The sequence below is a fragment of the Melozone crissalis genome, unplaced genomic scaffold (assembly GCF_028551555.1).
Source record: "Melozone crissalis strain CALT ecotype California unplaced genomic scaffold, PUWL_Pcris_2 ptg000005l_1, whole genome shotgun sequence".
NCBI classification, from domain to species: Eukaryota; Metazoa; Chordata; class Aves; order Passeriformes; family Passerellidae; genus Melozone; species Melozone crissalis.
The window spans coordinates 32,957,857-32,971,067 of NW_026535783.1; the positions used below are offsets into that span (position 1 = coordinate 32,957,857).

Here is a 13,211-nt window from a genome sequence, read left to right on the forward strand (position 1 = left end):
TGTATTCTGTCTAGGAACAATAATCATGATCATGGTGAGATGAATGTCTGAAGGATTAACTGAATTCGTTCTAATTGCTTTTGTATGTGGAACTTGGCAAACTCAGATTTAGTTTTTGAGTGTTAGCTTGAGAGTTACTAGATGAGATAACCATAATAAAAGCAAGTGTGCTGAAGTATGGTGATGTGCCGAGGTACTCTCAAGTGCCTCTTTTAAGAACTTGTAATAGGTTTATCCCAGACTGCATGAAGATATGGGTGACAGGCAGCTTCAAATACTTTGCGAGGTAGATTAAGGGCATTATGAACAATCTTAGGATTTCAGAGAAAGGAAAATGTGTAAAATTTCAAACTTTTATTATAAAATCATTATTGAGTTTATGATTCTTAATCACAAATGTAAACACTGCTCTGTGGCATATACAAAATCTTTTTCCTCCAGTTAAATGACAGCAAAACAACTCCTGCTGACCATGTGGGTTATACTGCCAGTGTCTTGACATTTATCTGTGAAGTTTTGTGATACTGGTAATACCTCAGATAATATGTAAAGCATGTTTATTAAAAACATTAGACTTTAAGAAATACAGGCTAATACTATGATGCCTTCCTGTCTGGAGACATCAGTATAATTTTACCTTTTCCTCGTCCTGCTTATCCCATGAGTGCATTGTTACTAACCATCTTCCAAACCTCCCCTTCTTTGTAGTTTTTGGCTGAATTTGGTCAGTGGTTTCATTGGCTGTCAATCTAACAATGGTATCTAGATAGAGGATACTGAGCAGCTGCAGAGGTAACCAAGGAATGGAAAAGAGGCTAAAGGGTCATGAATCTCTTAGTCATGGTGTATACGTAAAGGAGGCTTTTATGGTAGATGTTTTTTATGGTAGGAACTAATTTTAATATTCTTTGGCCAAAGTTCTATTCAAAATGAACAAATTAATGATAGTTTAGAAAATAAATATCTTTCCCAAAAAAACACTTAACAGCTGTTAAAAAGTATTTTCATTTGGTGAAGTTCAGTTACATCTCTAGTGATGCCAGGTGAATATTCTGCTGGTTTAACCCAGTGCTTATGTATCAGTAGGATTATGGGCATCTACGGTACTGAGAAGTTTCAGGTTTTTTAAATCTTGAAGTAAAAATTTAATGATAAAAAGGAAAACCTGAAACAGCCTCTTTATTTTTGCTTATCTATGCTACAGGAATTTACCTGAGAGGTTTTTCAGTCATCCTTTTGATCTATTTGCAGTTTTCTGACTACAAAATGGTTTTTTAGGCATAATTACAGAAAGACCACCCATATGATCCTCCCCACACTGCTGATATTTCATGTGCATCACCTTTCCTGGCAGTATATATTGCTTCTTTTCCTTAAGTGATGGAGAGATAATTTCTGCTGCAAAGGGCCACCCCAAAGGTGAGTGAAGATGGTTTATCAACTGATGAAATTTTATAAACTGCTTTCTTTCATGAGCCCAAAAAGCTGAAGCAGCAATAGAAATTGTGTTGCTGGTCATTACTCTGGGTTTCTGAACAGATGAGACAGGCAGGACATTTCTGCCCTTTTAAACTGTGGTCTTACTTTTTGGTGAGATACCACACTCACTTCTTGCTGGTGTAACATGGTGTTGTGGTTTAGCCCCAGCAGCTACCAAGCACTGCTTGCTTGCTCCCCCAGAAGTGGGATCAGGGAGAACTGGTAAGGCAAAAGGTAGGAAACTTGTGGATTGGGATAAAGACTCTTAAATAGGGAAGGCAAAAACTGTGCACACAAGCAAAGCAAAACAAGCAATTAATTCAGTGCTTCCCATGGGCAGGCAGGTGTTCAGCCATTTCCAGAAGAGCAGGGCCCCATTAAATTTAATGGTTACTTGGGAAGACAGACACCATCACTCCAAGCATCCCCCCCTTTTCCCTTCTGTTCCACTTTATATCCTGAACATGATGCCACGTGGTCTGGAATATCCCTTTGGTCGCCTGTCCTGGCTGTGTCTCCTCCCAGCCCCTCCCCAGTCTCCTCAGCAGCATGGCCATAGGAAAAGCAGAAAAGGCCTTGGCTCTGTGTGAGCCCTGCTCAGCAGTAACAAAAACATCTCTCCATTATCAACCCTGTGTTCAGCACAACTCCAAAACACAGCCCCATACTAGGCATTGTGGTGAAAATTAACTCTACCCCAGCCAAAACCAGCACATGTGACCTTGCAGAAACTTTTTAAAGTTTTTCATGCTGCTTATTCCATTTGTGAGTGTGATGCGCTGGGAGGTTGTGTAGCTACCTGGAGATGCTATTGCTCTGGAGAGAATTAATGTGCTCTGTAGAAAGCAAGAGTTCCTTCCAGCTTTGTTTGCATCTTGGACAGCAGAGGGCAGGTGTTAGTTTTGTGTGACTGAAAGCTCGTGTGGAATGGTTGTGTGTGCACATTTCCATCTGCATACTAGAAAGGGTTAGGAAGATGTAGTATAGAGCAATTAAATAGATATTATGCCTTTTTTTGTGTATATAGGAAGTGTTTTTTTAGCAGAATATTATTTTGCTTTTTCTTAAAAAAACCCAACTATTGTTTTGGCCAAAAAAAGGTAAACACAAAATTAAAATGGTGTTGGCAAGGTAAGAAAGAGTACCAGTCCAGGAACATTACCATTTTTGCATCACTATATTGGAACCTCCCAATATCCTCCTGTTTGGTCACTTGACTCTCATCATGGTGGTCTGTATGTGTATTCCATTACAGAATACATATGTATTCTGGTACAAAAATTTATGTAGCAGCCTTACTTTTGCCTTAATTGTTGAGTTTTCAATTTAATTGCAGTTAAAGATTTTTTTGCTTCATGAAGTCCTCATGCTTTTAGCTAAACAACAGATTTCTTCTGGTTTAGATAATCCAATCAAGCATATGTTGGTAAGGTGCTGTTCAAAAGCAGGCTTAGTATTTGCACACTGTTGGGCGCAAAGCTGTGTTTTTACTGGTAAAGTTTCTTGCACTTGGTTAGAGGAGCAGTTTTAGCAGGACAAAGCATTGCTATGACAATGTCTTGGTAGTCCTAGACAGATAAAGTGATGCTAGTTTTCAAAATAAAGTCTTAGTTTAAGGATAATTGCAGTTCATTGTGGTCGGTAATAACTGTTAAAATAGATGTGTAACATGTTGCTTCAGTGGCACATGATGATTTCATAACAGTATGGATCCTTACTCTTCCATATCCTAGTCAAAGTGAATAATAACAGCAGACAATCAACATCTATGCCATGCCAAAGTTGACTGTGATGGCAGAGTGCAGTCAGTCTCAGATGTGCTGCTGCTTAAGCTTGAGCTAACTGGCAACAACAGCACTACTGTTGCCACTGGGTAGTAAGGCTGTTCTCAGTGCACTTGGTAGGATTTTTCCTTCTGCTTTACTTATTGTTACAGCATACCTCAGGCTGCCTGGTGGCTTCAGCATCCCTTTTTCCTCTCTCTGTTCTGGAGCTGTGAGCTGTGTTTGTCTCTGCCAGTGGCATTTCTCATCTACCTCTTCATCCTGGCACCAGGGTTTCATTGAAACCCAGTTCAAAGTGAGCCCTGGGCAGTTCTGAGATTGGGCTGTTGATGTAAGATTTCTCCACAGACCCTCATAGCTGACTATTTTTCCCCATTCCAATATCTCCTCTGACTTGGATACCCATCAATTGCCTTTTGCTTGGCCAGTGGCTTTGGTTTCTGCTTGTCTGTGCAAGCACTTACCATGTTTATGCTCCAGCCTTTCTGCTGTACGTCCTTGCTACATGTATTTACTGTTACTGGAATCTGGTCTTAGTGCATATGCCCAAAGTCCTTTGGAGAACTGCTGACCCGTGGAATACCAACAGTTCTCATGCCACCTCAGCCTTAATTGTACTGAAGCTTGTCAGGGGCTTGCCCTGCTTGAGCAAACAAAACACATTTTCTGAGGGTACCTAGAGGAAGTTCCTTTTGCTACAACAAAAATATACTTTTGCTACAACAAAGAAATATACAGGCTGCTGTGTATGACAGTAGGGTGCTAAACACATGTTTATCTCCATTTCTCTGCCATTCTAAACATTTTTTTAATCTTAGAGACCCTTTTAGAGTTCAGGATGCTTGCCTCCCTACTGTTCTGCTTCAGTTCATGGAGCTTAAAACAGAATTTCTCAGGCTTTACATCTGCAGCCATTTTACTTAGTGCCTTTCCTTACATTACTAGCAATGTAATTTGTAAACTTCAATACATTTAAGTGAACATGTAAACAAATGTAAATTCCTCTATCCAGCCCTGCCTCATTATCATGTCTTTCACAGATTTGCCATCCTGCTTTCCATATGTATTGTTGTATCTAAGGTAGGCCAACTCAAATGCAAAGAAGAAAAGCAACCCGATTAAGAAAAGAATGCATCCTTAACACATGCAGGCATGTGGGCATACCTGCACATACACACTTGTCTGCAGATGCCTCTTTCATTTGACTGTGCCCAGAAAGAAGTGAACCATTACTTCAGGTCAGATAACAAGTAGCATGGGCATAAACAGGTATGGTGGTTCATATCATCTATGATATGCAGAAGTAGTCCTTATTTTTAATTCACTGGGAATGAGTGCTGTGAGTGCTGCTGTGAATAACCCTCCACTGGTGCTGCTATCCACTACTGCAGAACTGCCACAATTTTTTAGTACTGAAGCTGATCAATAGCAGCTCTGTGAGTGGCTCCATGTTTGCCAAGAGCATCTGTATTGTTTGGTGACACAAGTTGATGGGTTCTGTTTCGGGGTGAAGTGGATGCGAGTGGGTATTAGACACTTGTACCGCCCTGTGCAATTCATTTCCTCCCCCTCTTCACTGTTCATCGCTGAAGTGATTTGGAGTCTAGAACTGATCTAGCTGAAAGAAACCCCCAAAACTCTCCAACAGTTTTTTCTGTGTTATTTTTCTGCCAGGTGCTACACACAGTGTGCACTTTGTGGCAATGTGGCAAAGGTGATGCAGTCTGAGCAGCACTGCTGTCCCTAGATCTCTACACATGCTGCCAGAATTTTGGTCTGATGTGTGACTTCAGACAAAGATGGTAACTTATACTCTCTGTTGGTGTTTGGTTCTTACAGTTTTGATGATAACCTTTTAATTAGGGGAGGGGAAACTAATGTGTTTGGGAAAATCTGTGTTTTGTTTATAGACTGCTGTCTGCTCAGACGAGGTCTAGTTAGCCCTCCCTGATGCCAAGAGTTGCAACAAAGTGCACTATGCTTTTTTTCACATATCCTTTTCATTGCTGCTCTTCTTGCCAGTATTTAGCCATCCTAACAAATCAGTAGATCCTAGAGCATCATTTTCTTGTGGTGGTAAGGAACATATTTATATATATATATATACTGTATAAGTAATTAATAATTATTTTATGTTTTTTAAAAGCAAAATATAAATAAAGCCATAATTTGCATTTTCATAAAAGTAAACATACTTTATGAGTGGCAAACAACCTAAGAAATCTTGTACAAAAAGTCACACACAGTTAAAATTCTGGCTTCCATTTGGATTTGGAAATTGAGAATGAAATTTAACTCCTCTTGGAATCAATAGGAAATTTGTGAAGTCAGATTTTATATACGGGGGGTTTTAAAAATCAACTTTGCAAACTACTCCTAGGAAAATAAGATATGAACAAAATAAAAATAAAATAGTCAAAAAACCTGTCAAAACTTAAAAAACAGACACCTTGTTGCAATGTAGAAAAGAAAACTATTGAATTATTAAACACATTTCATTAATGTATTGATGGTTCATTCATCACCTTTTTGATGTAGGCATCAAAAAGGTGATGCCTATATGCCCAGAAGAAGCATCATTTCCATCAGTATGAATGGATCATGGAACCATGTTATGGGCCTCTCATTACATTATTCACAATGCAGTACATTTTGTACACCATGCCACAGTTTGTGGACAAAAAAGAAAATGTGACTGGGATGTATTTCTTAGCACAGAGACCCTCTCTAGGTGAGGCTCCAGCTAGACTGAGATGCCTGATGCAGAGGATGGAAGTTTGGGACAGAGAGAAAGAGGAAAAAACCATAGAAACAGGATCATTTAGGTTGGAAAAGACCTGTTAAATGAAAAGGTCTGCAGAAGGTGCAGGCAGCCAAACAGGCATGGCAAAGCTTTAGATTGTCTGGTTTTTAGGATATACAGTTCTGTTACACTGCTGCTAATTGTCTAGTTTCAGTGTCTGGCTGAAAGAAAGAAATAATTAAAATTAAAGAAATAATTAAAATAATTAAAATTGTAAGGGTTGATTTAGTGTTTGTAGATTTTAATACATATCACTGTCTGATCCTCACAAAAGCTCAGTGTCCTGTTCAGATGTGGGTATTATCTCAGATCTGTCTTTTCTGTGAACTTTTGTAGTGTGTTGACTTTTAAGAGTCGGCTCAGGCACTACAAATGGAGCAGAAGAAATTGCAAGTTTAATTTTCTTCCAAATATTTTATGTCATATTTCAATGGGTGAACATGTCTTGCAATAAAATTGTTTCAGTATTCCCAACTAACAGAAAAAACAGCCTCATGAACATTGTTTAGAGTCTGCTTCTGGTTAAAAATATAAGCATCTGCTCAAAAATTTGTAGGCACATTTGAGACCTTGATTTTATACTTCACTGATGTAATTTTAGGTGGAAGTTGCTCATTAATGATTAATAATCACTGATCTTGAATAGTAATATTTTCAACAGTATGATTTTCCAGAGAAATAATTTGCAAAACCAGATAATGCTCCCATTTCCTGGTGCAGCCCGCCCTTAGCAATAATGTTGCCACGGAAACAGCAAAACTCTGATCCAGTGAAAGAACAGGAGTGAGGATGAAAGGGAGATGGGGGCAATTTATAGTTTTTTGGGGTTTTTGGGGTTTTTTTTAATAAATTAACTAGAATTTGTTAGAATAGTTTTGGTTTCAGGTTGTGTTATTTTTGGGAAAGGGGGTGTTTTCCTTGATTTTGGGTTGGTTGGTTGGTTTTTCTGTGATGGGAAGATGGCACCCTTTACCTACATGCCTTCAGGTTTTTTTGCATAGGACAGTAAGCTGAGGTTGAACTCATTATGGAAAAAAACCCTAAGTGATGTGAGCCCAGTCCATGCTTTAATTCCTGAAAAATGTTATGAAGTAGAGGTATATAGTCCTGCCACTGAACAGGAAGTACAGTGCCTTTCAATAATTCTTGCCCCCCTTGAAAACACAGTAGGATGTAACTGGGCTCTGTGTGCAGGTAGATCAGAGAAACAGAGGAATACAGAATATGATATGTTAAGTATGTACAAACAGAACATATAGAATTATTTGGCAATTTAGTTTTTAAAATTAAAATTCTTGATTCTTAAGAAGGTTAGATCATAATGCCTTTTAGCTTATCCTGATGTTATCTTGCTTTTCTTTTAACTACACCATCTAAGCTTGCCGCACATAAAGAAGGCTGAATTAGGCTGATTAATAAATACATGGGTAAGAGATTTCTGATATAAGTCTATCTTGTGTTGTGCAAAGAATGCTGATATTTTCTTAATTATCCAACGAAGAAATGTCCCCACAGGATATTAGAAATCATTGTATTATAGAAATGCCAAATTTTTATTTGAGGAATTGACCATTTTTTAATATTGAAGATTCACCAGGAACATTTACTAAAGCAGATCATTAACACTTGTGTCCATCATATTACAATGTAAGGAATAGCATCCTGTTTGCTGATGGCTTAATGTTACATCACACCAATACTAATTGTTTAGGACTTGTCATAAGGAGGAATGTTAACTATGATGCTCTATGGCTATGTTTTGTGAAGTATTAAAACTCTTAGCAACATCTATATTTATGCTTGTCTGACAGTCAGTGTTTCTTATAACTTTGCTAACCTAAATTCCATTTGGAGGGTGTTTTTGGTCCAAAGTTAAGGTCTTTCTCATTTGTCCCAAATTCAGTTTAGCCTGCAAACAATTTTACTGCTACCGGGCGACAACTCTGAAAACGCAATATTTTAGCAGAATTTCAACAGTTTCTAGCACTTATTTGTTGTAGAGTACATACTTAACCACAGTGTGTTACTGGAATGAGGTATTTTTGCCAACTCTGATCATATGTTTAATATTTCTCTGAATATGATCACTGAAAATCAAACCTTTGCATTCTGTAAAGTTTCTTACTATAGGTTGGGGAACATAGTGGTGGTATTTCCTGTGTTTCCTCTCTATGGTGGTCACATCATCCTGTGTGGTTTGGTTTGTGTATTGGCAATATCTCCTACATTTGCAGCAATTTAAAACCATTTAAACCTCGGCAAAATGTACGTTCTCTAATCATGCCCCCACATAATTTCTTTTCTTACCCTTTGTTGTTGATAAAAATTAGTATCTTCTGACATACAGGCTGCAGAGGTAGCTTGGATATAGAAGTAACAAGGTGGCAGCTAAGAATAAGCCCCTAAGAGCGACTTGGTGAAAGAAAAGGACATGAAACAAGAACTGAATTAAAGCTGAAAAAAACAACAGGAAAAAAGATCAAAAAAGAAAGAAGGGTCTAAGAGTCAAAATTGCCAGTACTTTGAAAGAAATGCTGCATTTTGTCAGAGGCAGTGTACACCCCATCAGTGTGTATGTATTTCTAGGGTTGCATACTATTTTTCATTTTCTGACATTGAATTTCCACCTGCCATTTTACTACTGCGTCGACAAAGGAGTAATTGTTCCATGGCCATTTATTAATCATTTTGTGGTGTCTGGCTCACAGGCCTGCAAAAAGAAAAAAGAAAAAAAAGGCTCATTTTCAACCTGGTTGAAATTCAACGTGCTGACTTAGCACAGGTTGCTCAATAGAAGTAAGAAAAAACCAGTGCTCTGAATGTCTTGCTGTCTTGCAAGATAATAGTAGCAACAAGCTTGTTTAAGGCAGGCATGGTAAAGTCAGTGTGCAAACTCCAGACACAGTGCTGGAAATACAGAAGACATTATAAATGCTCTGGCAATAGCTAGAATGAGCTAGATCCTAATTTATATTGCAGTTTATGCCTATTACACAGTCTCCTAATTTCACTCATTATTTCCTGCAGCTGGATTTGAACCTGCTGCCTGCAGGGCAAAATTATGTACTGTTTCTAGTCCCTGGAACTATAAAAGGCACGGTTTTGAAATGTTCAGGTCTCCTACCCTAGGACTGGACTTGTAAGGGAGACAGTTTCCTGATCAGACACTGAAATAGGCACTGGATTTCAAGCGCTGGGTAACTCAGTGGCTTCTACTCCTCTGCAGTGTCTAATGTCAGATTTAGAGTAGAGCTCTGCGTCCAATGGATGCCTTGCAAGCATTTCTCTATCCACTGAAAGTTTCAAAATTAGACCTTTTGCTGGTGGTCTAGGAAGCTTTCATCCTCTAGCTTTCCCTTTGCCTACCATTCCCTGGAGTGATGATCATACTGTCTTTAAATATCTACTGTGCTAACAGGGTAAATAAGGGAGAAATAAGTATATGCAATTTTTTTTCAAGGAGAGCTTTGGGTTTGTTTTTGTGGTTAGTTTTATGGGAGGGTTTGTTGATTGGGTGGGTTTTTTGTTTGGATTTTGTTTGTTTGTTTGTTGTGGGGTTTTTTGTTTCTTTGTTTTGTTTTGTTTTTGTCAGAGGTCTCTGAAGACAAACCTGTAAAATCTGTGAATCTGCGGGTGCACAGAGAGCAATCGAATATCAAACGAAATGTGCACATTCATGTTCCTATGCTGGATGTAAATGAATTGGCTGAATGAACGCAGTCGGGGAGAAACAGAGATCTGGCTCCGGTGTTTTCCTCACCTGCTACTCCTGTGGACACCCCAGGCATTTCTCTGGCAACACCCTGTCTTCCGCAGGGGCTTCACGACCCATTCCCATCTGCTGACACGCCGGCTTCATTTTCTGGCGTTGCAGCAAAAAAGGTGCCGCCTGTGCTGGAAATGGGATCTTCCACTATTTAGCAAGGCTTTGCTGAATGAGTCATCAAAGCCGGCTGGTATTGGCTGGGCTGGTGAGCACCCAAGGGATTGCCTGGCAGCGGCTGCGAGGCCTCGCTTCATTCACAGAAATGTGGGGATGCTAGCCAGCCCTTTCATTCACTCGCGCGGCATCTCATTCACATTTTGCAGTCCTGCTGGCCGCTTCTAATGAAGAGAGCCGTTCGGGAGCAGTAGGGTTTTCTGGGCAGTAGAGACACGTAAAAATAGGCTATCGTGTGTATATTTGCTGTTGCTGTGCTAGGAGGATGACGAGAGGAATGAATGCTGTGAGGATGCTGTAGCAGGTTTGCAGCGTGGTGATGAAAGGCTCTTCTGCAGATCAGTAGAAAACTGCTTTACATTGACTAGGACATTGCCATTATTCATCACTGCTGGGATAAGAGGTGCTGACTTAATTCAGTATGTCATGAATATACTAATTAAATACCTGTATTTAAGCCGGCTGTTCCACTATGTTTGCAGTTTGTACACTGCAGCCTTTAGTCGTGGGAGAAGGAAGGAATTCCATAGACTTTTTTTCCTTTAAGATGTGCTGCAGTTAGTAATTTATTTTAAAAATTTGCACTATGCAACTTCTCTGGTCTGAATTTGTTTGTAATGCAGTGTGTTGTCCTACATTAAAAAAATGTTCGCAAAGCAGATTAATTTATAGGAAAAAGCCATATGACTTGTGATGGGCACTGTATATCACAATGCTGTACACATTTGGATTTCTAAAGAAATTGCAGGAGGAATGAAATACCTGTTTTCTGCATGTTTTGCTACTTCTCCAGATCAAGTGTTTGTGACTGACATTCATTCTTAATAAAGGCTTTTTTTTTTTTCCTCACTGCAGGGTGTCAGTTTGCTGCTACCTGGACTTTTTAATATTCTTTCAGGGTTTTTTCAGTTTTTCAGAATTGAACCAAACATTCCAGTGAATTGAAGACCCTCTTCATGTCTTTCTCCAGACTGAAAATCAGTTGTGAAAGAAAAAACGTCTATTAAGCCTGTTTTTGGACATCAGAAAAATACTTTTCTTCACACATAGGTACTTACATAATTCCTGCATTAAAATAGAATGCTCTTGTGAAGTAACAGGGAAGAAGGATTTATTTCTCTGTTAAAATTTGAATACAACAGTTTCTGTGAGGGACAGCATTGACAAAAAGGCACTGTTAGGCTGCTTTTGTGGAAAAAATGTATATATTCTTCAGTTCTGTTCATCTGTTTTGAAAACCTTTAAGGTGTCTGTGTTCTGCTGCAGGGGCAGGAGAGGGGGATTATATGTATGCAAATATTATCCAGATATTTGCTGTCTAATCGTGATTTCTTTAAAGATTCACAAATATGTGAGGTGGAAGAACATTTTAACAGATGAATAAAGTGTGGTGTTTCATGAAGGCTATTAATTCAGTTTTAAAGGTAATTGCCTTTGGTACTAAAAGGGTGGTGGGAGGGGATAGGAATTAAAGGTTGGGAGGAAGTATCTGTTTGAGAAGATAGGAAAAGGGAATTTGAGAATTGATTGGTGCTAGTGTGCTGTAAGTGGGTGGATGTGGTTTTTTTTTTCTTCTCTCTCCTTTTTTTTTGGCTACAGGAAGTGATTTGCAGTGTTCACAGCCTTTTGTTGAAAAGGGTCCTTCTCATTTGTGTGAGTCATGCTTTTGCTGTGAGCGAGTTGGCAGCTCTAAGCAGGACTGAGATCTCAGTCACAGAAAACTGTTACTTCACCCAACCTTAACAAGGAACCAAAAGAAATTTCTTAAATATATACAGTTTTTCATTTTTCCTTGTACTCTTTTTCTTTTTTACCCTAAACTCTTGTTAACCCTCCGTGCCGTTATGAATTGCTTGCTATGTTAGTGCAGGCATCTCCTGCATTGGCATCAGATTTGCCAGAACATATGCAGGAAAGCAGATAGAAGGGCATGCTTCAACGTACCAAGTATAACCGCTTCAGGAATGATTCTGTGACATCTGTTGATGATCTTATTCACAATTTGCCCATGAACAGCAAGGTCTCAGCAGTTGCTACAACTTCAGCTTCACCTTCATACCTGGTCTCGCCAGAGGTTCTCCGCAAGGACCAAGAAGATGGACCCAGCACCCTGTGTACCCTCATCCATAAAGTGTCCCACTTGAAACTCTCTAGCACGGGCAGCCTTTTGGGTATCAAAAACCTCTCCTCTGCAGTAAAGGAGCTTGCTGTCTCCAAATTGCAGGGAAGCTCGAGTGCTTCTAGTTCAGCAGCAGGGGCTTCAGACAACACATGTAACCTTCTCTCTGCCACTTCGTGTTCTCAGCAGGACGTGAGCAAGATGAGTATGGGGAAAAAAGCACGGTCAGAGGAAATGCACCTGGGAAGTGAAGATTGGAATCAAACTAGCAGTTTTGTCAATAAATCCTCTCGAGGATGGCTGCACTCGAGTGAGAAGATCCTGGGACCTGGTGTGACGTACATTGTGAAGGTTGGTCTGTTTTCTTCCATTCTCTGTTTTTATCAATGAAAAATTCTCTGTTGGTTTTGCTGACAGGATAGTCAGGCTGAAAGGATCTCTATTTGTACTTTTTTTTTTTTTTTTGGTGCATAATACATTAAATGTAAATGCAGGAAGGAAGGGTTGGGAAGCTGTGTTAATTTGTTACATTAAAGCAAACCTGCAAATATTGTTCTACAGCTGTATAAAAATCTTGTTCTTAAGATAAAAGCTGATTTGATCTGGGTTTTTTAGCCTTCTTCTGAATTTAGGTTTTCACTGTTATCTAGCATACTGTATATATCTTGGATACGTAGGCTTTCAATATGTCTGGTGCAATATACAGGAGGAAAGACAGACTCCTTGATGTGAGGAGAGCTGTTAATCATGCATGAATTTTTCAGTTTTAAGCACCTCTAAGGGCAAGTGTTTTTTTAAAGTGAAATGATATTTGAAATCTTAGAGCAGTAAGGCAGGGAGCACATTCTTATTCTGTTTCACAATTTGTTGTGGGCAGAGCAGGAAAATGCAGCTTGTTTTACATAATGAGCATTCAGCCACTTTAAGTGTTATTGCTCTTTTCAGTTCATTGATACAGCATGTCAAGAGCAGAGGATCTTAAGTTTATAGGGTAAACTTAATGTTTCTATATGCTTTGAAAATATTTTGAAACCACCTGTTAAAGTAGAGCCATCAAGATAAGTGTATGTGCAATGCTTTTTGTAG

The 13,211-nt window shown here is 39.1% G+C and overlaps 1 protein-coding gene across 11 annotated transcripts in view; it reads left to right on the top strand.

Moving 5' to 3' along the window:
- The first annotated feature begins 10,081 nt into the window (after window positions 1-10,081).
- The window catches only part of SHC3 (SHC adaptor protein 3), a 55,894-nt gene continuing 52,764 nt past the window's right edge, over window positions 10,082-13,211 (top strand). For 2 of the 11 annotated variants that reach the window (XM_054287221.1, XM_054287248.1), the window contains exons 1-4: window positions 10,083-10,409; window positions 10,862-11,056; window positions 11,346-11,430; window positions 11,606-12,476. In XM_054287221.1, the coding sequence (XP_054143196.1) occupies window positions 11,937-12,476 (540 nt within the window). In that variant the 5' untranslated portion in view covers window positions 10,083-10,409; window positions 10,862-11,056; window positions 11,346-11,430; window positions 11,606-11,936. Of the gene's footprint in view, window positions 10,410-10,861; window positions 11,057-11,345; window positions 11,431-11,454; window positions 11,550-11,579; window positions 12,477-13,211 lie in introns of those variants that run through there. The other 9 variants (XM_054287256.1, XM_054287264.1, XM_054287231.1 and 6 more) reach the window with 9 other exon arrangements.